The 27,567-nt window shown below is 42.7% G+C and overlaps 1 protein-coding gene across 3 annotated transcripts in view; it reads left to right on the top strand.

Annotated features, from left to right (window-relative positions):
* The window catches only part of LOC143925049 (cell adhesion molecule 3-like), a 106,132-nt gene that overhangs the window by 66,157 nt on the left and 12,408 nt on the right, over nucleotides 1-27,567 (top strand). The window contains exons 7-8 of one of the 3 annotated variants that reach the window (XR_013261931.1): nucleotides 7,910-8,242; nucleotides 27,053-27,149. Coding sequence is in view for 2 of the 3 variants with exons in the window: in XM_077449631.1 (XP_077305757.1) it covers nucleotides 7,910-8,322 (413 nt within the window). In the remaining variant the exon portion in view is untranslated. Of the gene's footprint in view, nucleotides 1-7,909; nucleotides 8,326-27,052; nucleotides 27,150-27,567 lie in introns of all 3 variants that reach the window. The other 2 variants (XM_077449631.1, XM_077449630.1) reach the window with 2 other exon arrangements.

The following is a 27,567-nucleotide window of genomic DNA, read 5'->3' as shown; positions in this document are numbered from 1 at the left end:
GAGAGAGAGAGAGAGAGAGAGAGAGAGAGAGAACAATAAAACGACAACTATTTTTGGTTTTTATATTTTATATTTTTTTTGGTTTTTTTATTTTACTTTTTTTTTTTTTTTTTTTTTTTATACACTTTTTTTTGAACTGTAAACTGTAACTGTAACGGTTCGGGTCTCTCAAAATGCGATGGCATCTTGGGAGACCCTGTGTTAGTGTGCCTAGCCTGTGAAATGCTGTACCCTACGCTAATACTTCACTAGTGTGTGGTAGCGTTCAAAACACTCACCCTGACAAAGACCAGGCTGGCCAGGACAGCGTGGACAATAAGAACGGGTGTCACGCCTATATCCGCGCTTGCTACAGACACGACATCTTTTTTGGGGGGCTCGTTGGGTAGGGGTACTCGGGAGGACATAAGAATAATGCCTCTCATACAGCCGGCTTACTGCATTTGGTTGGGAATGGTGAGGTACAGAACCGTCTGGAAACAGAAGCTCTGTGACAACCTCTCTTTGGAAGAAAAGAAAGGTTAATGTTCCGCCTGAAGCTTTGTATAGCACAAAAGCATTCAGCAAAGCCAATTGAAATAAGTAAGCAGACACTTTTTTGTACCAGCGTCTGGTCTTACGGGAAGTTAGATACGGCGCTAACATCTGGTCATTGAGGTCCACCCCTCCCATATTTTTGTTATATTCGTGGACACAGAGGGGTTTCTCCACAATACCAGTCGCCGTAGAAATTTGGACCGTCGTGTCTGCATGAAGGGAGGTAAGAACGAAAACATTCTTATTATGCCTCCACTTCATAGCGAGCAAATTATTACACCGATAGCAGGCTCTCTCCCCCAGCCTAAGACGGGAATCTACAAGCCGCTGGGGAAAGCCCCGGCGATTAGGTCGCACGGTGCCACATGCTCCAATCTGATTATCAAATAAATGACTAAACAGTGGCACGCTGGTGTAATAGTTGTCCACGTACAAGTGGTACCCCTTTCCGAATAAGGGTGACACCAATTTCCACACTATCTTGCCAGCGCTTCCTATGTAATCAGGGCAGTTCTCCGGCTCTACGTAACTATCTTTACCCTCATAAACCATAAAGCTCCATGCATAGCCTGTGGCCCTGTCACAGCACTTATAGAGCTTGACCCCGTACCTGGTACGCTTGTTGGGAATGTACTGTTTGAATGACAAGCGACCAGTAAACTTAACCAGGGACTCATCAACGCAGACAACTTTTTGGGGAATAAACAAGTCTGCAAAACGTTGGTTGAAGTGGTTTATGAGGGGCCGAATTTTGTAGAGCCGATCGTATTCAGGGTCTCCACGTGGACGACAAAGTTCATTGTCACTGAAGTGCAAGAACCGCAAGATCTGCTCGTATCGTGCCCTGGGCATGGAGTTAGAGAACAGGGGCATGTGGTCAGCCGGATGCGTGGACCAATAAGCCCGCATCCGCATAAATTTGTGTGTGCCCATGTTGAGGGAAAGGCCCAGAAACGACTTAAATTCGGAAACCGTAACTGGTTTCCAATCTCTGGCAAGAGACGGCAACTGGGGATTAGCGGCGATGCGTTGACCAGCATATAAATTGGTTTGGTCCACAATAGATCTATAGAGATCTTCCGTGAGATACAGAGAATAAAAATCGAGTGGCGTAAAATCATCTGTATCCACCTGAATACCGGGTTGGGCAGTGAATGGGGGAAGTACGGGTTCTGCAGAAGTGGTGGGCACCCAATTGGGATAGGCGAATTCTGCAGGAAGGGCACTATGGGTACGACGGGCCTGTCTTTGTCTTCTTCTTCTTGGTGGCAGCGGGACACTACTTGTGCTTGCCACCTCGCCAGCTTGAACTGCACTTATGGGACTCGCCACGTCACCACGTGATACTGCAGTGCTGGATGTACGCCCAGGGTGTACTAGGCCGCTGGTGCTTGCCAGTTCACCAAAAGGATGAGCGGCGCTAGTACTGGCTCTATACTCCATACGAGGGACTTCTGGTTCCTGCACCTCAACAACATCAGAAAATCGGGGCCGGGTACGCCTGACAATAGCAGGGACCTCTTCTTCGTCGTCAGAGCTATCTGACATGGAGGCGCTGTCCTCTACAGGTTCGTATTCTGAGCCTGATTCTGACAGATCAGTGTCTTCCTCTTCACTATCTGTCATGCTCAGAAACGTGTAGGCCTCTTCACTAGTGTACCTTCGCTTTGCCATTTTGGGCTCTAAATTTAGGGGTACAGTAGTGAGACTCACAGGTAAAAAAGCACCTAGCCTGTCAGCGACTGTATAAAACGCTACCAAAAAAAACTGTTAGCGATCGCAGGGATCAGGCCTGACTCTGCGAACGCTGCAGTTATGTGTGTTGTGTTTTGTAAGTGACAGTGATCGATCGATACTGCACTTGGGTGGGCTGGGCTGGGCTGGGCTGGGCAGAGGGGCAAAACGCAGGTGCTAGCAGGTATCTGGGCTGATCCTGCTAACAATGCGTTTTTTTAGAACCCTAAATTGCTGGGCACGCTAGTATAGATCTGATCAGATCAGATATTGATCTGTTCGGATACTATACCACTAAGGGAGGTGTATGCTTTGCGCGTGGGTGTTAGCGGTGCTGGCACTAACCTAGCACTGCCTGGGGCGACGCAGACCCTTTCTGACCCTAAAACCAAATTTATATCACCCGCCGGGTGATCAGGGGGTTAAACCTTTATTAGGTAATAAATGGCGGGTGCCCTGATGCTATAAAAAGCGAACTACCAAACCAGCGTCACCCGTAACACTTATACGGTGATCACTGGTGAAAGGGTTAACTAAGGGCAATCAGGGGTTAAAACCTTTATTGGGTATTTATATGGGGGTACCTGAAGCTTTATAAAAAGCTGACGGGGAACCTAAATAACTAAATAACTAACTGGCTAACCAGCGTCACCAGTGGCACTTATGCAGCGATCGCTGGTGAAAGGGTTAACTCTAGGGGCAATCAAAGGGTTAAAACCTTTATTAGGTTATATATCGGGGTACCTAACGGTATAAAAACCTGGCGTTGAACCTAAAAAAAAACTAGCTTCCTAGCGGGACCAGTGACACTATTGCAGCGATCAGAAAAACGATCGCTTAGTGACACTGGTAAAAGAGGGTGAAAGGGTTAACTGGGAGGGCAATCAAAGGGTTAAACCTTTATTAGGGGGGGGGTAGGGGGCTACCCTGGACCTAAAGGGGCCTAACACTAGCTGCCCTGACACTTTTTACAGTCACAACTGACACTAAATGTAGTGATCAATAAATAAATGAACACTGCATTAGTGACACTGTGACTGGGGGGGGGCGGGGGGCCGATCGGGGGGGTGATCGGGGGGTGACTGGGGTGAAATGTGTGCCTGTGTGTACCTATGTGTCAGTGGACTGTTGGTGCACTTACTTGCGTCTTCACTCCTCGCTGTCCGGTTCAAAAAGACCGCCACGAGGAGTGTGACATCACTTCCTCCTCCTGTGTTTACATTTTCACAGGGGAGGAAGTTCGTCACTGGCCAGGAGCGATCGAGAGGGGATGGGCGGAAACCAACGGCCATCCCCTCATCGCCGATCGCTCCGGCACCGAAAGGGACCGCCGTATCTAGCGGGAGGGGGTCCGATCGGACCCCCCACCCGCTAGAAGGCAATCACGTACATTTACGTGATTCTGCCTGCCTGTGCCATTGTGTTGACGTACATTGGCAATACGGCGGTCCCGAAGTGGTTAAATGACACTAGTGTTGCTTCATTTTTATATTTTTTAAAAGCTCTTTTCTTATAGTTTATAGCTTTTTTAACTTTGGCCGTGAGCCACATACATTTTTTTTTTTTAGCCTTTGAAACGTATTGCCCATGGGAATACACTTTGCAGTGAGATCACAAACAGTCTTTTTGAAGAATTCACATTTCTGTTCTGTGCCCATTGATGCCAATATTCTCTCCCAGTCTAGGTTCTGGAGAGCAGCCCTCATCCTTGGAAAATTTGCTCTCTTGAAAATAAGTGTTTTTATCTTTCCCGTATGTGATTCTTGCTTACAGCTAACATCAAATGAAATCATGTTATGGTCCCTGCTACCCAGGTGTTCCTTTATCTGAACATTAGCAATATGCTCTGCATGGTTTGAGATTACCAGGTCCAACAGAGCATCATTCCTAGTGTGGGCATCAATAAACTGGACCATAAAATTGTCCTGTATTAGGTTTATACATTTTTGCCCTTTAACTGTCCCAGCAGTGTGATTACTCCAGTCAATTTCTGGGTAGTTAAAATCCCCCATTATTATCACTGTCCCAGCCCTTGCAGCCCTTTCTATCTGTGCAAGGAGCTGAGTCTCCACCACCTCATTAACATTGGGTGGTCTATAACAAACTCCAATGATTAACTTTGAACTGCACCCATCTAAATGCAGTTCCACCCATAATGCTTCAGACTCATCACACTCTCTGTCCACCAGGTCCTCTTTCTCACTCGCTTTGAGATCACTTCTCACATACAGACAGACCCCTCCACCTTTCCTTTTTACTCTGTCTTTCCGAAAGCGTGCATAGCCAGGAACATTAATAGCCCAGCCATGTGAGGAATGAAGCCAAGTCTCAGCAATACCGATTACATCATAGCTCTCCTGATGCACCAGAGCTTCCAACTCACCTATTTTGCTTGGCAGACTTCTGGCATCGGTGAACAAACATTTTAATGCATTAATATATTTTGACTGGTCACACTTGGGTGTTCCGAGATTGCAACTAGGACTTGATACTATACTTACCTTGGGTTTATGTGCTTTGGTTACCCTACCACTAATGCCCCTAATATTACCCTCTGGAATATGTTCAACGCTGACTATCTCTATCTCTGGACCCTCCCCCCCATCGCCTAGTTTAAAAACCCCTCTAACTTTTTGGCCATCCTTATTCCCAGCTGATCTGCACCCTCCTCCTTTAGGTGCAGTCAGTCCCTTCTATAGTACCGGTTATCGACTGAGAAGTCGTCCCAGTCCTCCAGGAACCCAAACCCCTCCTTACTACACCAGCTCTATGTGTATAGATTTCCAACTATCAGTGTAGATTCAAATTAAATTTATTAAAGAGGTGGAAGGGTGAATATATGGTGGTTGGGGGTAGGATTTACCTACCCGTTGTTGCTTTCCCTTTAATGGCCAAGGTGACAGTGTCACTTTAAAAGTTAGTTGGGGGCTAATTTGCAAGATTACTGTTTTACTACTATGCTATAGTAAATTACTATTTTATTCCATAACTACTATTTTTCTTTCACTCTTTTCATTATTCGTTAAATATAGGAAAATGACCGAACATAGGATTAAAGGGTAGTTCCACCCAAAAGTTGAACTTCTGCTTGTCTGATCACCCCCCCCCCCCCCCCCCATCCGGTACCACCTCCTCCTTCCCCTACTGCTTGGCCAGTAAGAGAGCACAGCGCACTGTCCGTTCCCCTTACCGACAATTGCGGCGGCAGCACCCAACAGCCAAAGAAAACATCGGCTGGAGCGCCGACATCGCTGGATTCCAGGACAGGAAAGTGTCCTAATTTTAAAAGTCAGCAGCTACAGTATGTGTAGCTGCAGACTTTTAACTTTAAAATTTACCACAAAAAGAAAGCTCTAATTTATGCAGTTACCTTACAGAATAAGAAAGTCCTTGGTAAATAAAAGGATGCAGTACTGAAAAACAAACATTGCTCTGGAAATGAAATGGTTCAATTAGAACTCCATTCAAAATCTTGCTCTCAATAGTATGGGGTATAGACGGTAATAAAACCCAAATTGAGGTTCCAACCCTTTCCCTATCTGTCCTAGAACTAGAAAAATGTTACAGCTGGCGATTTGGCAACCATGGTTGGACCAGTTTCCAGCGACAAGCCCGCCTTCCCACTTTTTGGACAAATAGGAAATTCTGCTAAGCCCACCGGTAACAGCCTTGGATTCCCTTTCTTCTTCATGGTTCCTTTTTCCTTGGTTTCCTACGCTTACTCCCTCTCTTGTTCGTTTCTTTCTTCTGTGTTTTTTTTATTGCTTATTTTTGGTTATATACTGCCAGATGCAAGTGCATGTAGTCTGTTAATTGCTCTCTGGCCACATTTTTGTGGTTGATTTTTCCACTCCTTTTTTTGAAGTTATAGCTTTCAGACCTTTGGGTGGGGGAAAAGCCCTCTTGCACATCAGGCAGCTTATGGGATAGTCTTCCACCCCCTCCTTTTTTATTTTTTTATTACACTGAGCAAAATTATAAATGCAACACTTTTGTGTTTACCCCTTTTTATCATGAGCTGAACTCTGCGGTTGTGAGGCCGGTTGAATGTACTGCCAAATTCTCTGAAATGCCTTTGAAGACGGCTTATGGTAGAGAAATGAACATTCAATTCAAGGGCAACAGCTCTGGTGGACATTCCTGCAGTCAGCATGCCAATTGCCGGCCATACATGGTTTGAATTTTGAAAGAATTTTCTTTCAAAAATCGTATCTAAGAAATTTCGTACGAATTTCGCACCATTAGTGGGCTGCAGCAACGGACGATTTTCGTGCGGCAATCAAATTTGAGGAATACCTCTACATAGTCTGTCACCTCTTCAATCCATCAGGAATGCTGCTGCCAGACTCATCCACCTTACCAATCGCTCTGTGTCTTCTACGCCTCTCTGCCAATCCCTCCACTGGCTTCCGCGCGGCCAAACAATTAAATTCAAAATACATACAAAGCCATCCACAATTTCGCCCCCAGATACATCATTAGCCTAGTCTCTAAATACCAACCTACTCGTTCTCTTTGTTCCTCTCAAGACCTCTTGCTCTCTAGCTCCCTCATCACCTCCTCCCATGTTGGAAATTTTTGGAAAAACTAACGATTTTCTAATCAGTGATGGGAGAGTTGTGCGAGAAATATAATAAGAAAAAAAAATGCACATGTGCAAGAAAAGAAAATTTATGCAGAAAAAAGAAAATTCTCGGCCATGAAAATTCTTTTCTGTAGCAACATAAGGTGAAATTTAAGGCTTGGTCAGCCAAATTTTGAAAATCAATGGTGGCATCATCAAATCACAAAAAAAAACGAACTTTCTGATTTTGAAAAGAAAATTTGTTCCAAATTCGACCATGTATGGCCTGCTTAAGTAATAATAATGTCTAATCAGCATCTGGGAATGCCACGCCTGTGAGGTGGATGGATTATCTCGGCAAAGGAGAAGTGCTCACTAACACAGATTTAGCCAGATTTGTGAACAATATTTGAGAGTAATAGGCCTTTTGTGTACATAGATACATAGAAAAAGTCATAGACCTTTGAGTTCAGCTTATGATAAATAGGAGCAAACACAAATGTGTTGCGTTTATAATTTTGCTCAGTATATATATATATATATATATATATATATATATATATATATATATATATATATATATTTTTTTTTTGGACCTTGAGAGGACTTTATTTTTATATGCGAAACATAGGTCAATCTCAGATATTGAATGGTATTTGTTACATGATGATTCCTGAAATACTGCTTGCTTAGAGTACTACTAGGCTTTGGTCATTGAGAGCTACATGGTGTGTTATCTCACAGACAGTAAAGGTATAGAGGCATTTTCATCTGGTTACCATTCGTCTTGTTTGTAGTTTACTAGCTATATCATAGAAGAGGCCTACATGTCTGGGGTATATATGTTATCATTCTCAAATCACTTTCCGCCACTGGCCTTGGCGTCTGTTCACTGTTCTGTGAGTTTGTCTCTATTCAATAAAAATATTGCGAAAGAGAAAAATGTTGCAGCTGGAATACCCTTTTGTTATGCAGGAAACATATTTCAATCAAAATCTGAAAAAGAACAAGTGCTAAAAGAAAACGTTCTAATGTGCTCCTAACTAATAAGCTCTTTTTTTAAAATCTTTTTAGATAATTACGGATTCTACTCAGTATCTAAAGTCTGCATTCCAGATGTTTGTAATGAAGGAGAGAAGTTAACTCTTTGCTGTACAATGAAGGGAAATGTTCCCCGAGACATCAGGGTCACTTGGGAGAAGAGTTTCAATGAAGAGCGTACAGGCATCGAAAAGGACCAAGATACCAATTACCAAGTTACTGAGAATATTTCATCTGGGCAGATCTGCTCCTTCCTCACTTTCTGTCCAACCTGTGAGGATTCCGGAGCCATATTTACGTGTTCCATCACTGATAATGAAGGGAGGATCCTCGGAGAACGCAGCTCGCAGCCTCTGAAAGTAGCTGGTAAATACTCTAAATATTCCTCAAGCACTTACATGGAAGGCCAAGATGGATATGGAGGGCTGCTAGAGATCACACAATGAATGGTATTAAAATACAAGTAAACTTAAGAAAAGGCCAGCGTAAAGCCTTAACCATTTTACCTTATATTCGAATCATGAAATTTGTCCAAATAAGAAAATATTAAATAGTTATTCAATCATGAATGAGGCTAATTTACTATAGAAGCTGAGAATATATTCTATGAAAAAAATGGCCTAAATATTCATTTCAATTATCCAATCATGTGAAAGCAAATTTCTGCTCAGTTGGACTACCCAAGCAGGAAAGCAGATATTTTCTTTTGCTTTTCTGGTTTTCTTTCATAGACACAGACAGATTCCTGGCTGAGTGGCCACCGCCCCCCCCCCCCCCCCCCCACACCCCACACCCACGTGAAAGGGGCCTTAGACTATAACAGGGTAGGTAGGGGTATTGGTTTGGTCCTGGAGTACCGCAGGGCAGTGATATAATAAGTGTGATGTCTCTCAGAGAATGCTGCTAGTGAGTAAGGTGGTAGTAGAGGAAAAGGAGGGGGTTCATAGTGTTAAAGTGGTATTAGGCTCAATCCACGCTGAGGCAACTAGTCAAGCGACTTAGTCGCCTGACAAGTCAGCTCTATTCAGTGCAATGGAACCCTTCTAATCGGAAGTGACTCAAGTCGCTCCGACTTAGAAAAAGGTTCCTGCACTATTTGAGGGCGACTTCAGAGCAGCTTGCATTGGCTTCTATTGAAGTAGTTTGAAAACGACACTGAAGTCGCGTTGTGCAGGGCAGCTTAAAACTCAGGCAACTTTGAAGATGCCCCAGTGTGAACTGAGCCTTAAAGGATACCTCATCTGTGCAGTTGCACAGAGTAGTTCAGATCCTCCTCTTTGGGGGTCTCTCAGCGGCGCTCCTCTTCTCGAGTGCCTCGTTGGAGAGACGCTCTCCCTCAGGGGACTCATACAGGCAGCGTCTATTGACACAGACAGCAGGGCTTGGCCAGCTTGAGCTGGAAAGACCAGGTTCAGCTAAGTAAAAGGGGGCTCTGGGGGACAGGAGGTTTTTTACCTTAATGCATAGAATGCAAATCAGAGAGAGCTTAGGTAAGGATTGGGGGGAGGGGGGGGGGGGCTGGGGTCGCTACACACAGAAGGTTTTTTACCTTCATGCATAAAATGCATGATCACCGGAGGCAATCAGCAATACAAACAATGGAAATAATACTTTAGTGTCAAGGAGAAACTCTTTACATGTGAATGGATTTACTCTGCTACTTTCTTCTTTATTTATTGCGCTGGATTTGCACTTTTTGCAGCAATTTGCACTGTTTTGCAGAATTTTGCACTTTATGTTTTTGCAGCATTTGCACTTTATGTTAAAATAATTTGTGCACATAGGAATGGGATTTTTTTTGTGCTTCATAGAGATTTATCTTATCATTGATATATATTGTTATACAGATTATTATCACTTGTTATTTGGCATGATGCTAGGACAAATTAGTATTATATTTTTTTAAATTTTTTTAATTATTAGTACAAACCAGAAGGATTATAGTAAGGATTACAGACCAGCACCACTTGCTGCTTCTTTGTACTAAAAACAAAATAAATAATATATATATTTTTTTTAAAGCGCCCCCAATCCCTCTGTGATGGCACACAGAAGCAAATTATTATTATTATACAGGATTTATATAGCGCCACACTTACAATACAAATCAATATAGGAGGGACTAGAGGGCCCTGCTAGTTAGAGCTTAAATCTAGAAGAGAGGGTCAAGTTGAAACAAAGGGTAATAACTGTGGGGGATGAGCTGATGGAGAAAATGAAAATACAGTTGTTAGGTGTGGGTAGGGTAGGCTTCTCTGAAGAGAAGGGTTTTCAGGGATCGTCTAAAAGCTAATAAACTAGGAGATAGGCGCACAGATTGGGGTAGGGCATTCCATAGGATTGGAGAGGCTTTGGAAAAGTCCTGGAGGTGAGCATGGGAGGAGGTGATGAGGGAGCTAGAGAGCAAGAGGTCTTGAGAGGAACAAAGAGAACGAGTAGGTTGGTATTTAGAGACTAGGCTAATGATGTATCTGGGGGCGAAATTGTGGATGGCTTTGTATGTATTTTGAATTTAATTGTTTGGCCGCGCGGAAGCCAGTGGAGGGATTGGCAGAGAGGCGTAGAAGACACAGAGCGATTGGTAAGGTGGATGAGTCTGGCAGCAGCATTCCTGATGGATTGAAGAGGTGACAGACTATGTAGAGGTAAGCCAATGAGAAGGGAGTCGCAGTATTCGAGGCGGGAGATGACCAGCGAGTGAATTAAGAGCTTTGTTGTGTCATGGATTTGGACAGTGATTGGATGTGTTGCTTGAAGGAGAGTTCAGAGTCCAGGACTACACCTAGAACCTTGGCATGTGGGGATGGAAAAATTATAAGTTCGGTTTTGGATAGATTGAGTTTGAGGAAGTGGTGTGATATCCAGACTGATATATCTAAAATTAAAGTAAAGTAAATTAGTGATACGTGAGGAGACAGAGGGAGTGAGCTGAGGGGTAGAGAAATAGATTTGGGTGTCGTCAGCATAGAGGTGGTATTGGAAGCCATGGGAGGCTATCAGTTGACTCAGGGAGGAGGTGTAGATTGAAAATAGGAGCGGCCCAAGAACAGAACCTTGGGGGACCCCAACAGACAAAGGAAGAGAAGAGGAAGAAGTAGAGTTGTAAGAAACGCTAAAGGTGCGGTTGGATAAGTAGGAAGAGAACCAGTGAAGAGTACAGTTACTGAGATCAAAGGTGTGGAGTTTTTTGAGGAGGAGGGGGTGGTCAACCGTATCAAAGGCAGCGGAGAGGTCCAAAAGTAGGAGTACAGAATAATGTTGGTTGGTTTTGGCCGTTAGTAGATCGTTTGTTAGTTTTAGGAGAGCAATTTCTGTGGAGTGTTGAGGACGAAATCCAGACTGAAGGAGATCAAGAAAGCTATTGTCAGTGAGGTGGACGTTTAGTCGGTTGTAGACCAGAAGGGGGGCAAGGAGATGGGGCATAGGTTGTTAGGATTTGATGGGTCCAGTGAGGGCTTTTTAAGTATGGGCCTGACAAGTGCATGTTTTAGACAGTTGGGGAAGATGCCAGAAGAGAGGGAGAGATTGAAGATGTGGGTTAGAGAATGTAGCATAGAGCCAGAGGGTGAACGTAGCATTTGTTAGGGAACAGGATCCAGAGGGCAGGTGGTAGGGTGGACATTACCAAGTAGTTTAGCAACTTTGTCTATAGTGGTGGGGTTGGAAGAGGTAATGATTGTGCCTGTGGGCATGAAGTGTAATGCGTGGAGGGCATCAGAACAGTAGAATACAATCTGCACGAATTGTATCAATATTCTGTTTGAAGTGATTGGCAATCTCCTGGGCAGTGAGTGAGTTGGCAGGTGGAGGAGGTGGAGGCAAATGCATACGTAAGTCGAGTACACATATGTAAATGGTGTTCGCACCACACAAGTAAGGTCACCACGAACGTTAGCGTGAGAGCAATAATTCTAGCACTAGACCTCCTCTGTAACTCTAAACAGGTAACCTGTAAAAAAAAATTAAAACATCTCCTATGGAGATTTTTAAGTACCATAGTTTGTTGCCATTCCACAAGCGTGTGCAATTTTAAATCATGACATTTTAGGTATCTGTTTACTCGGCGTAACATCATCTTTCATAAAATTTGGTTTTTTTTTAAACAAAAAATATATATATTTTTTAAATTCATTAACCACTTGCCGCCTGCCATATAGCAAAATGACGTCGGCAAAGTGGTTGCGATATCATGACCAGACGTCATGACATTTTCAGGATATCAAGCCACTGCGTGCCCACGGGGGCGCAAATCGTGTCAATCGTTGCTGTGGTGTATCAGTCTGACACAACTCCGATCTAGGTAAAGAGTCTCTAACTGAGAATTTTTTACCACGTGATCAGCCGTGTCTAATTACGGTTGATCATGATGCAAACAGGAAGAGCCGTTGATCGGGTTTTCCTCACTCGCGTCTGACAGCCGTGAGTAGAGGAGAGCCGATCGGCTGCTCTCCTGACAAGGGGGGTCTGTGCTGATTGTTTATCAGTGCAGTCCCCCTCGGATGCCCACCCAGGACCACCAGGGATGGCCACCACACTGGACCACCAGGTATGCCATCCTAGACCACCAGGGAAATGCCAATCAGTGCCAGTGAAAAATGTTTACCAGTGCCACCAGCGATGCCTATCAGTGAAATCCAGTGCCAGCCATCAGTGCCTCCTTTCAGCGCCCATCAGTGCTGCCTATCAGTGCCCATGAGTGCTGTCTATCAGTGCCCACCAGTGCCACCTATGACTGCCCATCAGTGCTGCCTATCAATGCCCATCAGTGCCCCATATCAGTGCCCATCGTCTGTGTCCATCAGTGCCATCTCATTGGTACCACCTCATTGGTGCCACCTTATCAGTGCAGCTTATCAGTGCCCATCAGTGAAGGAGAAAACTTACTTATTTACAAAATTGTATAACAAAAACAAAGAGAAACTTTTTTTTAATCGCTTTTTTTTTTATTTAGCAAAAAATAAATACCACCAAAAGAAAGCTCTATTTGTGGGAACAAAATGATAAAAATTTAGTTTGGGTACAGTGTAGCATGTCCACGCAATTGTTATTTAAAAAGTGACAGCACTGAAAGCTGAAAATTGGCTTGGGCAGGAAGGTGCGAAAGTGCCCGGTATTGAAGTGGTTAAAGTGTATTTTTTTCCCCAAAAAATGTGTTTGAAAAAACGCTGCGCAAATACCATGTGACAAAAAAAAATTTAGACGATCGCCATTTTATTTCCTAGGCTCTCTGCTATAAATATATCTATCATGTTTGGGCATTATAAGTAATTTTATAGCAAAAAATACTGATTTAAACTTTTACAAGAAAAGGCCTGGTCTTCAAGTGGTTAATCTGCACTCAGTACCCCATAATGACAAAGTTAAAACAGAATTTTAGAAATATTTGCAAATGTATGAAAAAGGAAAAATTTAAATATCACATTGGCATAAGTAGTCAGACCCTTTGCAACAACATTTGAAATTTAGCTCAGGTGCCTCCCATTTCTCTTGAGATCAATGCTGAGATGTTTCTACACCTTGACTGGGCCACCGAACTGGGTTTCATGGCTAGATGGAAGCCTCTTCTCAGTGCAAACAAAACCCATGAAAGCCTGCTTGAATTTTGTAAAAAAGCACCTGAAGAACTCTGACTGTGAGGAATAAGATTCTCTGGTTGATGAAACCAAAATTTAACTGTTTGGCCTCAATTCTAAACATTATGTCTGGGGGAAAACAGGCACCACTCATAATCTGCCCAACAGTGAAGCATGGTGGTGGCATCATCATGCTGTGGGGGGGTGCTTTTCAGCAGCAGGTACTGGGAGACTGGTAAGGGTTGAGGGAAAGCTGAATGAAGCAAAGTACAGAGATATCCTCAATGAAAACCTATTCTTCGGACCTCAGACTGGGCCAAAGGTTCGCCTTCCAACATGACGACAAACCTAATGCCCCATACACATGAGCGGATTTTCCGTTGGAAAAAACTGGATGGTTTTTCCAACGGAATTCCGCTCAAGCTTGGCTTGCATACACACGGTCACACAAAAGTTCACGGAACTTTCGACCGTCAAGAACGCGGTGACCTGCAACACTACGACGAGCTGAGAAAATTAAGTTCAATGCTTCCAAGTATGCATTGAATTGTTTTCGATCATGCATAGGAATTTTGCATGTCGGAATTTGAATCTGAACTTTTTTCCGACCGAAAAATTGAGACCATGCTCCCAATCTTTTGCTGGTGGGAATTCGGCCAGTAAAAGTCTGATGGAACAGACACGGTCGCATTTTCCGACCAAAAAGCTCTCATCTGTCTTTTGCTGGCCGAATTTCCGATTGCGTTTATGGGGCATTACCCAAGACAACACAGGACTGGGTTAGGGACAACTTTGTGAATCTATTGTAAAATCATTAAAACCTATGGCGTGTTTCGCCTAATAGTTTTTGCTGCATATGTATACAAATAGTAGATTTTTCCATCAATACAACCATTTAATACAATGGAGGGAAGGAGATTCAGTCCCATGTGACTGCTTCAATTGTGACAGGTATTTTGCAGCTGGTAACGTTGTTCCCATTTCGTGAGTTGGTAGGGCAATAGGGGAATCATAGAGGAAGGCTGTTATATTGATACCAAATTTAGTTATTTTTTTCCCCCTCATAAGTTTGTGAAAGGAAATTTGCTGATATTTTGGTGACAGTCCATATTTCTTGCTCCTTCTCCCAGGGAGAGGCTAGGTGAGGTTGGTGGTCCCCAGATCCCTGATCCCAAGCTCAGATGTTTATTCATGAAAAGTTTTGCGGACACATTGTGACATATCGTTTTACTCCCCCCCCCCCAATCACATCTGCCTGTACATCAAGGAGCCAAATTACATTAAGGAGGGTGGGATTAATAGTGATATACTGTGAAACACATGGAGAATTCTTTTGTAGTACATGATTGTATTGATGGAAAAATCTACTATGTTTACATATGCAACAAAGACATTTTTGGGTGAAATACGCTGTATGTACTATGTTTACAATAAACAAATACATTTTAACAATATGATACTTTATATGTATTGCATCATTAGGCACCTTTAACGTTCCATGAATGTGGGAATGTGTTTTACCAATATCAATTCAGGTTCCCATTTGGTTGTGTAGGCTACTAGGCTTTGTAATATAGAAAGATATGAGGTCCGCAGGTTATAGGCAATTTCAACAATGTTGATGGCATGTGGTAAAGAGAAGATGTAGATGTAGTGTTGTATTTAAAGATAGTGAAAATAATCTTAGTTACATAAGAGTCACATAATTTTAAATATTTTACTCTAGTGATTGTCAATAGAAAGTGTATATCGTTGAATCTGTGACTGCTTCAGCTGAATGGGACTTGGTTCTCAAATCCTTGGAGAAATAAAAGTCAATGTATTATGCACAGAGAACGTAAATGAGGGTAAAGTAGTTTCTCTGATTATTTAATGGTTTCCTACACCAATAAACAGTGGTCTAGGACAGGGTTGCACTTTAGTGGGTATATTTCAACAGAGCCAGCCAGAGAAAGGTAGCTATAAAGAAATGAGTATCATTCAGTTAGGTCTAAGGTCACTTAGAAGGGGAGTTTCCAAGGAGAATGTAAAAGTCTTAGCCCTTGTACACACGATCGGAGATTCCAACAGAATGTGTCCGATCAGACCGTTTTGTCGGATATTCCGACTGTGTGTGGTCTCCATCGGACTGTTTCCGTCGGAGTATCCGACGGACCAAGTTTTCCAACTTGTTGGTAAAATTTTCCGACAAAATGCTCCGATCAGACATACTCCGATCATGTGTAGAGAATTCTGATCGGACAAAGTGCCACGCATGCTCAGATCAAATTCCTACATCAAAGCTATTGGCTACTAGCCTGAACGTAGTCCCTTCGTAACGAAATAACGTCATCACGTTCTGAACGATCGGATTTTCCGACAACTTTGTCAGACCGTGTGTATATAACAGTTTCGGGCAAAATCCATCGGACAAAATCCGACGGACACAATCCGACGGATTTGGTTGTCGGAATGTCCGACCGTGTGTACAAGGGCTAAAGGGAGCTTTTTTGGTGGTTGAATAATAGGAGTGATGTTTTGTGACAGCAAGATCACCTAAAAGTTGAGAGCCGTATAAAATGTTTTGGTTAAGTCTAGGTCTGGACTTACTCCAGATATAGTGTAAAGTTTTGCGTTGTACAGAGTGCTTCTGAACAGTGTACTGTGTGCCTTTGAACAGGGAGCCAAAGAATTTGAAAAATATACAGCAGTTTAGATATGTGAATTTTATAGTATCATTTTTATCAATCCACAAAATATGTTAACGGTGCCTGGTATTTAGGAGTTTGTTCTACTCCTTTAATAGTGGGGGTATGTTGGCCAGTTCTAGGGATTTATATGTTGGGATGAGGGGGTGATCCCCAAGAATTTCAGAGTACAAATCCCTGTAAATAGATATTTTGTAGAATTTATTTAGTGTGGACACGCTAGGTAATTTATATGACTTGGAAGCTGTTTGGATCTACACCAAACTCTGACATTATGAAGAATTTGCCAAGTGTTTGGAAAAGGGTTGGCAGTAATATATAAGGGGCACTCAAGTTACTAGGACATCATTGAAAAAACAAGGTAAGCTTTTGGTCAGAGCTTGCTATTTCTATGCCCTTGATATTCTAATTCTGCCCAATCCGTGTGGCCAATGGTTCTAGAGTCAGTATGAATAAGATGGTTGGGGGGGGGCTCAACAGATGGACAACTGAGAGATTTTAAAGTGGAAATAAAGCATCCTACCCTTTTCAGCCAAAGAAGCTGCTATCCTATCTTAGCCTCTGTTTGTTTGATCTGCAACTGCCATGATGCTTCACATGTAATCAGTTATGATACCAGCTATTTGACGGTTTGCTTGTGAGCAAATGTGACAGTTAGCATTTCCAGCATGCCTGGACTGTAACTGTAAACTTTTAAATTGATTTAGTTCCAATTTAAAGTGGTGTAAACCTCAGATATGGAATCTGACCAAAAGCACAAATTTTGTTTTTCTTGCCCAAAGCCCCGTACAAACGAACTGAAAATCATCCTTTTTTTGCATGCTAGTCGCATATCGAACATGAAGAGTTTTCTAAAGTTAAGGAAATTCTCGTACGGCAGAATTAAAAATCGGAAGTGATGTCATGTGCTGTACAGGCAGTCCCCGGGTTACAAACAAGACAGGGACTGTAGGTTTTTTCTTAAGTTGAATCTGTTTGTAAGTTGGAACAGGTACATTTTTTAGGTGTAACTCCAGCCAAAAAATCTATTTTTAAGCTTTTTGGATAACATAGGGAAGGGTTATCACCCCTCTAACATTTGATTTGCTGTCTGTGCACCTGTTCAGAAGATTTCACCTCACTTTCTGTCCCAATGACAATTGGATTTTGAAAATTTTGAGTTATTAGGGAAACAAGGATTGGTGATAAATCAGTGGAGACACCTTTTTCCCATATTAACTCTTACAGGAGAGACTTTCCCTTCCTAGGGGTATACTTCCTCTCACTTCCTGTGTCGTTTGTAAGTAGGGGAGTGCCTGTAGTGTATTTTTATTGTATTTTCGAACGACAACTGTACCGATTAATCGAAAATCATACAGTCTGGAATCATACAAAAATAATTGTCGTGCTTGTCTCATCGCATAATATCGGTACAAACTGTCGTTATTGGCTCTCGAAAGCTCTGTACTAATGATCGGATTATCCTTCGATCGCTTCAAAAGAGGTATTTTCGTACGATTTTAGAATCGTGTGTACAGGCCTATTAGTGTAATTTCTCTCTGCTGTCTAGTTTCTCTGTTTTCACCATGATTCACTTCTGACATGTTTTCCTGACACAAAGAGTTTTACAAGGATGTACAGGACGAATGGCTACAAATAAACAGGTACAACTTTTTAAGGAGGATTTATTTTATTTCTGTTTATCACCGGAGGCCAGTCACTTCATTGGGTATATGTAGGTGTTTGCAACCACTTTAAGCCTTGCTTGTGGGTTGGTATAAATAGTTTTCAGTTAATATTCTCAACTTCTTTAGTAAATTAGTTCAAATGTCTACCTCAATAAAGTGTACATCTTTTTATATTTATGCGGATGACCCCCCACCCCACACACACACTTGCGGTGGATAACTGAATCCAAACAACTGGTACTATTAGGCCCCTTTCATACTGAGAGGCGCCTGAAAAAAAGGGCTCTTTTCACTCCAGTGTGAAAGCTGGAGGGCTTTCACACTGGAGCGGTGCGCTGGCAGGACGGTAAAAAAAGTCCTGCTAGCCACATCTTTGGTGCGGTGAAGGAGCGGTGTATTCACCGATCCTACCCATTGAAATCAATAGGGCAGCGCGGTTATACCACCGGCAAAGCACTGCTGCAGCGGTGCTTTGCGAGCGGTTTTAACCCTTTTTCAGCCGCTAGCGGGGGTAAAACAGCCCTGCTAGTGGCCGAATACCGCTGCTAAAACGACGGTAAAGCGCCGCTAAAAATAACTGCGCTTTACCACCGACGCCGGCACCGCTCCAGTGTGAAAGGGGCCTTATTATATTTATGTTTGAGCAATGTCAAACTCCACTACAAAAACAGGGTTCATATATTACCACAAGACTAAAGGTTAAAGGGGCTCTGTTACTAAAAGAGGACCGGGAGATCAGCACTCTCCCGGCTTCTGAAGTCAATTTCTCTTCATTTCTGCAGAGATGCAAGTAGCAGCGGAGGTGAGTATCTAAGGCTAGGTTCACACTGATGCGGTCTACCACACTGCATGTCCTTTGTACAGGAATTGCACAGGATTCCTGTACAAATGACATGCGAATTCAGTGCAGTGCGAATTGAGCCATACATTATGTATGGCTCAATTCGCACTGGACCCACACCAAAGATGTGCAGGACCCTTTTTTTTTGTTCGCACTGGAATAAGATCGCAGGGGTGTTCAGACCCATGGAATCCAATTTCCACAGTTCAGACTGTGTTCTGCGAACCGATTTGGGGGTGTGATTAACTTTATATTAACACCTGCAGTGGTTCACGGAACGCAGTGTGAACTGCCTGCAATTCTGATGTGGTGCAGGGAAAGCACAGGAATCAGTGTGGTTCCCACACCGCATCAGTGTGAACCCAGTCAAAGTCTCTAAGTCTTTCTTTGAAGAGGGCACATTTTTTATGTGTTCATTTTAGAAACGCTATAGAAAAATGCAATATAGAGATTATGGTTGAAGGTAATATCTACATTTTACACAGGAAAATATTTTATGTTATTATACCTCACTGCCTATATGTTCAATGCAATATCAGTGTTTTCTGGTTTTCTATAAGAATCCAGCAATGTCACTGCCACTTGGTGGTCATAAATGGTATTACAGGGTTTTCTTTTTTTTATTAGGGTATTTATTATCCAATGTACTGTATTTATGTACGTTATGCTATAATTAATGCCGGGATTATAAAACATTCTACCTCCATCTGAAATTGTAATGTAGATATATGGTGCCTCAGTAATTCATAGGGCATGTTAAAATTGAACATGTTAAATTTAACACGCCTTTTTCCAAAGTACATGAAGAGCCTGTACTGCTGTTTGCAATTCTCACTGATGAGTTTTCATGCAATGTATTTTTTTTATCTTGTGTGCTGCAATTAAATTGTAGTTTTCTGCAACTGTCAAAAAAAATAATAATGCATGTGCAGCTCCTCTTACATGAGCATGTCTTTGGTAAGTGTAATGGTGATGCTGCGTCCTTATACAATAGTCTGTAAAATATAAATGATGTGCTGGTGCTATTTGTTAACAAACATATGCAAGAATCATGTCATGATGTTTGATTACTGTAAATGTATGCATGAGCCAACGTCATTAAAATCATTGCATCCATTTTTTGTGTTCATTCATATATCTACATATTATGTGTCCGTGTGCATTAAATAAATATCCTTATTAATAATGTAGGTGTATCCTGCCAAATACATGCATTCAAAATACAAGTGCAGTATATAGAAACACAGAATACATTTACTGTGAACCAATGCCAAACTGTGGGTGTTGCTTGAGGCTCCAATGGGTTCTCTTCAAAGTAGACCGCTGGGAGTGCAGGAGATGATGGAGCTCATCCCAGCTCCATAGATACCAATACATAGTAGAAAGCTCCTGCAGCCCAACAGGTGGGGTGAAACGCGTTGGGATGGCCTGGTTGAAGCCCAGAGTGAGACCGTTTTCACTCCGCACACATGGGTTTTTGTAGTGATATGCGGCTCAGGACTTTTTCTTCTTTGTATTGATAAAAGTTAATAACATTTAAGCAATGCTGTAACTAAAATCCACAGGCCCAGAGAAAAAGTCAGCCACGCCCCCTTGTATCTCCTGTTAAATTTTTTATTATTATTTTCAACTGTTGGGGAGGTATTTACAATACACTTGGGTATAATTTACTTCTTTTAAATGTCTAAAATAAAAAATTAGATGAAGGGAATAGGGCGCAAGAAGAAACAGAAAGGGTTCTGTCATCTATATTGAATATAATCTGAGCACATAACTGATGAATAATTGGGAGATACAGTGATGGTGGGAACCTTGAACTTATGAGCCCAAGATTCAATATCTCCGTCCGCCCAAACCACTTCCTACAACGCTGGTGGTCAACCTTCTTGATATGGGGTCTTCAAGTGCAGCCCTTGACATTTTGAAAGGCCTGCATATAAAATTCAGTAAATATTCATTGTCAGAAACAGCAGACCCAAAAAGTCGAAGACTATGGGAATCATACAAGAAATGGTCAGAGACTGCAGACATGATACAAGAGAAGGTTAGAGACTGCAGACATGATACAAGAGATGGTCAGAGACTGCAGACATGATACAAGAGATGGTCAGAGACTGCAGACGTGATAAAAGAGATGGTCAGAGACTGCAGACGTGATAAAAGAGATGGTCAGAGACTGCAGACGTGATAAAAGAGATGTTCAGCGACTGCAAACATGATACAAGAGATAGTCAGACTGCAGACATGATACAAAAGATGATCAGATACTGCAGGCATGATACAAGAGATGGTCAGAGACTGCAGACATGATACAAGAGATGGTCAGAGACTGCAGACATGATACAAGAGATGGTTAGACTGCAGACATGGTCTAGGAGATTGGCAGAGACCATGAACATGTTTTGGGAGTTGTGGAAACTGGGTACATGCTCCAGGAGACAGTCATAGACTAGAGACATATTACATGAGACTACTGAAATGACTGCAAAAACAGAGCAAAAGGAAAACAGAGTAGTGTCTACAGGAGCCCTGAGGGCTGTGCAAAAAGTGCCAAAGGGCCGCCTGTGGCCCCCAGGGCGCAGGTTGGTTACCGGGTTTCTACAGTAGTAGTAATGGCAAAGTTGTGTCCTATTATACAAGCAGAATTTTTCTAACCAGTCCAGATATGACAAGTTAAAACAGTTCATCCAAATCTCCAAATTTTATACATTATTCTGCACATGTACAATTGCAGCACATGCAGTGCATTGAAAAAGTATTCATACCCCTTTAAAAAAAATTGTTTTGGTCTCATCTGATCAGAGCACCTTCTTCCACATGTTTTCTGTGTGGCTTCTCACAAACTGCAAATGGGACTTCTCATGGCTTTCTTCTCACCACTCTTCCATAAAGGCCAGATTTGTGGGGAGCACGACTAATAGTTGTCCTGTAGACAGATTCTCCCACCTGAGCTGTGGATCTCTGCAGCTCCTCCAGTGTTACCTTGGGCCTCTTGGCTGCTTTTCTGATGAATGCTCTCCTTGCCCGGCCTGTCAGTTTAGGTGGACGGCCATGTCTTGGTAGGTTTGCAGTTGTGCCATACTTTTTCCATTTTCAGGAGATGGATTGAACAGTGCTCTCTGAGCTTGGAATATGTTTTATAACTTAACCCTGCTTTAAACTTCTCCACAACTTTATCACTGACCTGTCTGGTGTGTCCCTTGGCCTTCGTGATGCTGTTTGTTCACTAAGGTTCTCTAAAAAAAAAACACTGAGGGATTCATAGAACCTGAAATTAAATTACACACAGGTGGACCCAATTTACTAATCAGGTGACTTCTGAAGGCAATTGGTTCCACTAGATTTTAGGTAGGGGTATCAGAATAAAGAGGGCTGAATACAAATGCACACCACACTTTTCACATATTTATTTGTAAACAAAGTTGAAAAACATTTATCATTTTCCTTCCACTTTTATGTGCCACTTTGTGTTGGCCTATCACATAAAATCCCAATAAAATACATTTACGCTTTTGGTTTTACAATGACAAAATGTGAAAAATGTCAAGGGGTATGAATACTTTTTCAAGGCACTGTAAAATGGACTGTCTGTTGCTGTGTGAAAAATAAGACTGCTTAACTCCATTTTTCTGTGTTCTGGTTCCATAGTCATTCTCATCCGCTCTGACTGATGGCCTTACAGCATTTACTGATCAACATCTTGGACAGCCAGCCAGGATCAGCATCCCAAAGGTCTCATGTCAGGTTACCAGAGCTGTCAGAATGAGCAATCCTTTACTGACTGCTCAAATGCAAAGTGGATACTAAGGGGCATATCTAGAAAGTAGTAAATGTGATATTCACCAAACATTCACTACAAGTAAATCAATCACTCTAATTGAAAACACATGCACCCTCAGTGAATGTGTAGTGAATGCCACATTTATTGCTTTATAAATATACCCCTAAATCAGGAGAGCCAAAAAAACAACACTAAGGGGTCTATTTAAAGACACTCGCTGCACGAATGTCAGAAGCATTCATGGAAACTGAACAAAATGTCACCACAAGTGTCTTAGCCCTTTGTACACAAGGTCGGACATTCTGACAACTAAATCTGTTGGATTTTGTCCGAAGGATTTTGTCCGAAACTGTTGCATACACACGGTCGGACAAAGTTGTTGGAAAATCCGATTGTACATAACGTGATGACGTTATTTCGTTACAACGGGACTACATTCAGGCTAGTAGCCAATAGCTTTGGTCTAGGAATTTGATCTGAGCATGTGTGACACTTTGTCCGTCGGAGTAGGCTACACATGATCAGAGTATGTCCGATCGGAGCATGTTGTCGGAAAATTTTATAGACAAGTTGGAAAAATTGGTCTGTCGGATATTCCGACTGAAACAGTCCGATGGAGACCACACACAGTCGGATTATCCGACAATACGGTCCGATCGGACACATTCCATCGGAATCTCCGACCGTGTGTACAAGGGCTAAGTGATTAATTCCTGTATCATCGGCTCCATCTAGTGGCCAAAATGCAGTATAGTTTTCTGAAATACCCCAGTGAGAAAACTATAGTGCATTCTGGCCACTAGATGGAGCTGGTGATACAGGAATTATTTGCTAAGAAAACGTATGTAATGTTTTGCTCAGTTTGCATGAATGCTTCCAAAATGTATGCAATGCATGTTTTCTAAATAGATTCCCAAATCTACAAAGTAAATTACAAAACCATTTGTAAATAAATTGTATATAAAAAATAAATAAAATAAAAGATACTCTGGCTACATACATATTGTGGTAATATGCATACTCATTAAAGCGGAACTAAACCCTTCCATCAATTTAAGGCAAGGAAGCTGCCATCTTAAAGCATTTGTTACCCCAACATTTCATATTCCTGATATGTGGCTGCTGTACCATGTACTTGTATGAAAAATTATCCTGTTCTCTTTGTATTGTTACCTCTGTGTGAAATCCCTGGTGTTTCTGTCAGTCGCTCTGCTCTCCTATTAAAAACTGACCACACTAAGCAGAAGAGCACACTATAGTTAGCTATGCTGGGAACTCAGTGTGCTCCCCTCCAATGATCAGACTTGTCCTGACACGCTTATGCTGCACAGCCATTCACTGGCAAGCTCAGTGTGCTGATGCTTCTCCTCCCCTAGCTCTTATGCAGCTGGGAACAGAGGGAATGCGATCACTTATAAAAAAGGGAAAAAATGGTATATATACACAAATGTTTTGCCTTTCATTTCTATTTCAAACTGAGTGGGTTGTTTTACAAGGTGATCATTTACAATAACTTTAAGCATAGCTCCCAACTGTCTCTGATATCAAGGTACTGTTCCTGATTTGTCCCTCTGTCCCTCTTTCCCCCTCATTTGTCCCTCATTTTGGTCTGATCTATATAGTTATAAATAAAATGCCCTTTTTATCTTTCAAAAAGTGTTTCCCAGTGCTAAACCTTTCATCCAGTTTTTAAATTGCTGCATTTGTACATTTTAAAAGCCAATATAAAGGAATAGTAGTGGTAAAAAAAAGTCCTTGTGGATTTAATTAACCTTTTTTTGATTAATTCTCCTTTAAGGGAGGTGTGACAGGGGGCGTGTCCTATGCCTACATACATTTTGTTAGTAGGTGTCCCTCATTCCCATCTCAAAATGTTGTGAGGTATGCTTTAAGTCTCTGTTTGATCTTCAACTGTCATGGTTCTGCAAATATGATCAGTTAAGACTCCACTAGGTTTGAGAGAACAACCAATGTGACAGTTGCATTCCCAGCACTTGTAACTGTTTTTTAAAACTGTTAAATCAATGGGTTTAGTTCCGCTTTAGAGCCGGTTCACAAAGGGGCAACACGACTTTTGGATTCAACTTGGACACGACTTGAGTATGAATAACAGCTCGACTTGGGGCGACTTCAACACGACTTGGGGCGACTTACATTGCGACTTTACGTCGCCCCCAGGCCAGGCGACATTGGCCGTGGCCAATCACAGAATAATCAGCTCTCGAAGGGGGAACTTCATGCCAAATTTTAAATAAAAAACCTGCATGAGTTTCCCTCCAAGAGCATACCAGGCCCTTAGGTCTGGTATGGATTTTAAGGGGAACCCCCTACACCAAAAAATGGCATGGGGGTCTCCCCAAAATCCATACTAGACCCTTATCCGAGTACACAGCCCAGCTGGTCAGGGAAGGGGGTGGGGATGAGCGAGCGCCTCCTGAACCGTAACAGGCCACATGCCTTCAACATGGGGGGTGTGCTTTGGGGAAGGGGGGCCCCCACCCCAAAGCACCTTGTCCCCATGTTAATGAGGACAAGGGCCTCTTCCCGACAACCCTGGCCGTTAGTTGTCGGGGTCTGCGGGTGGTGGGCTTATCAGGATCCGGGAGCCCCCACCCTATGTGAATGAGTATGGGGTACATCGTACCCCTACCCATTCACCTGGGGAAAAAAAGTGTCAATAAAAAAACACACTACAGGTTTTTAAAGTAATTTATTAGTCAGTCTTCTTCCGACTTCGCAGGTCTCTTCCAACTTCTCTGTTCTTCTCCGGCCTCTTCCCCCGGTGTCCGGCCTCTTCTCCCGCTCTCCGGTTCTTCTGCCGGCTCCTCCGCTATCTTCTTCCAGCTCTTTTGCTAGCAGTGGCCCGGTCTTCTGCATCGTCTTTTTCCCTCTTCTCCTCTTCCGATGTTGACACGACGCTCTCTCCCTCTGTAATGCAGCGTGAGCAGTGTGCAGCGACTTATATAGACATGGGGTGTGGTCACCAGGTGATGTCACACAGTGACTCTGCCCCTTATGACGTCACAGTCCCAGCATGCCCTAGGACCGTGACGCCATAAGGGGCGAGGTCACCATGTGACATCACCCGGTGACCACGCCCCATGCCTTTATAAGTCGTTGCACACCTTGCACATTACAGTGGGAGAGAGCATCGTGTCAACATCGGAAGAAGAGAGAAGAGGGAAGAAGGACGGAGAAGACCGGGCCACCGCTAGCAAAGGAGCTGGAAGAAAATAACGGAGTAGCCCGGCAGAAGAACCAGAAAAGAGGCCGAAGAGTGGAAGAAGAGACCGGAGAAGAGTGGAGAAGTCGGAAGAAACCCCCGAAGTCGGAAGAAGACCCCTGGAGCTGACTAATAAATTACTTTAAAACACTGTAGTGTGTTTTTTTATTGACACTTTTTTTCCCCAGGTGAATGGGTAAGGGTACGATACCCCATACTCATTCACATAGGGTGGGGGGCCGGGATCTGAGGGCCCCCTTATCAAAGGGGGATCCCAGATCCCGATAAGCCCCCAGCGCGCAGACCCCGACAACCAACGGCCCTTGTCCTCATCAACATGGGGACAAGGTGCTTTGGGTTGGGGGCACCCCCCTTTCCCCAAAGCACCCACCCCCCATGTTGAAGGCATGCAGCTCGCTCACCCCTCCCCTTTCCTGACCGGCCTGCGTGCTCAGATAAGGGTCTGGTATGGATTTTGGGGGGACCCCCACGCTGTTTTTTCGCCATAGGGGGTTCCCCTTAAAATCCATACCAGACCTAAGGGCCTGGTTTGCCCTTGGAGGGGAACCCATGCCGGTTTTTAATATTAGAGAGGCAACATTGTTGCTTCAATATAGATGGAGATCCGACTTGGAGGCAACTTCCATTGAAATCAATGGGTACAAGTCGCCTAGAAGTCGGTTTGAAGTCGTACAGGAACCTTTTTTGAAGTCGGAGCAACTGCTGTAGTGTACATTAAGACGGCTCCATTCACTACCATTGATTTGCTCAACAGTGTGACTTGGGGCGACCTGAAGTCGGATCCCGGGTTGCCCCGTGTGAATCGGCTCTTAACGATTGATTCAGTAGTAAGACCTCTAGGTGCGCATAATCAATAAAAATAAGGACAGAAATAACACAAATCTGGATCTGTTCTATAGATAAGAACAAATACATAAACATAGTACATGGGAGTGTAACTTTGCAGGGTGTTTGTGTAAAGGAATCTGTCACAGAAAGAGCTGTACTGTATATTAGATATGGCTGTCAATGTGCAGAAGAAAACAGATGCAAATTGGGAAATTCCAAAAACAGAGTGCAACCATAAGTATTGGTGTTGCATCCACAATAGACAGCAATTATTTTTCGAGATATGTACAGGAACACGAAGCACATGAAGAAGAATGCATACATGCACACATATATGATCCATATGACTAATTGGTATTCGATTTTTTTTTTTAACGTCAAGCCAACATATGGCCTTTTTTTAAGATATAAATGGGATTTTAAGGAAAATGTAATGAAATTCAGCCTTTTATTAAAATCACATTAGTCCTCATGTGTGAAGTGTGTGACTGAAAAAGTGTTTTTCTTTCCCAGCAACTAATCAGTGTTTTCCTTACATGTTTAATCCTCCTCAAGCAACAGGAAGGGTAGAAGCTGGTTTGCTGGTTGCTTGAAGGAAAATACACTCCTATATGAGGCGCATTTCAGCATACAACATCATAGAGGAATGTTGGTGAGACAGGACGATACAACACCTAGCATTGCTGACCACAATCCGCTTTCTGCTTTCTTTTTTAGAACTTCGGCTACATCATTCCAGTTCATTCTTCATTTCACCATCTCCAGTTTCTGACCATCCTCTCGCTACGCCTTGCTTCTTCTTTTATTTTCTCCTTGCCAGCATGGTTGCATAAGCATGTATTTGCAATAACATGTTTTATTCTGATGCTTTGTATTTATAGCATTATAAACTGTACCAGTTTATTATGTAAACTATTTATTATTTATTTCTTATTATCTATTTCTTATGGTATCATTTAATACTAAACCATACAGGATAACCATACTTCCAGTAAACCTATCCTTTATATACCTCCAGCAACCCCCCCCCCCCCCCCAATTACTCGTGTTTATATTTACCTGTTCCCACT

This window comes from Lithobates pipiens, unplaced genomic scaffold, assembly GCF_037356315.1.
Source record: "Lithobates pipiens isolate NorthernLeopardFrog02 unplaced genomic scaffold, aLitPip1_a1.2 Scaffold_22, whole genome shotgun sequence".
Taxonomy (NCBI): domain Eukaryota; kingdom Metazoa; phylum Chordata; class Amphibia; order Anura; family Ranidae; genus Lithobates; species Lithobates pipiens.
Note: the sequence above shows the minus strand (reverse complement) of the source record. Positions and strands in the feature narration are given on the sequence as shown.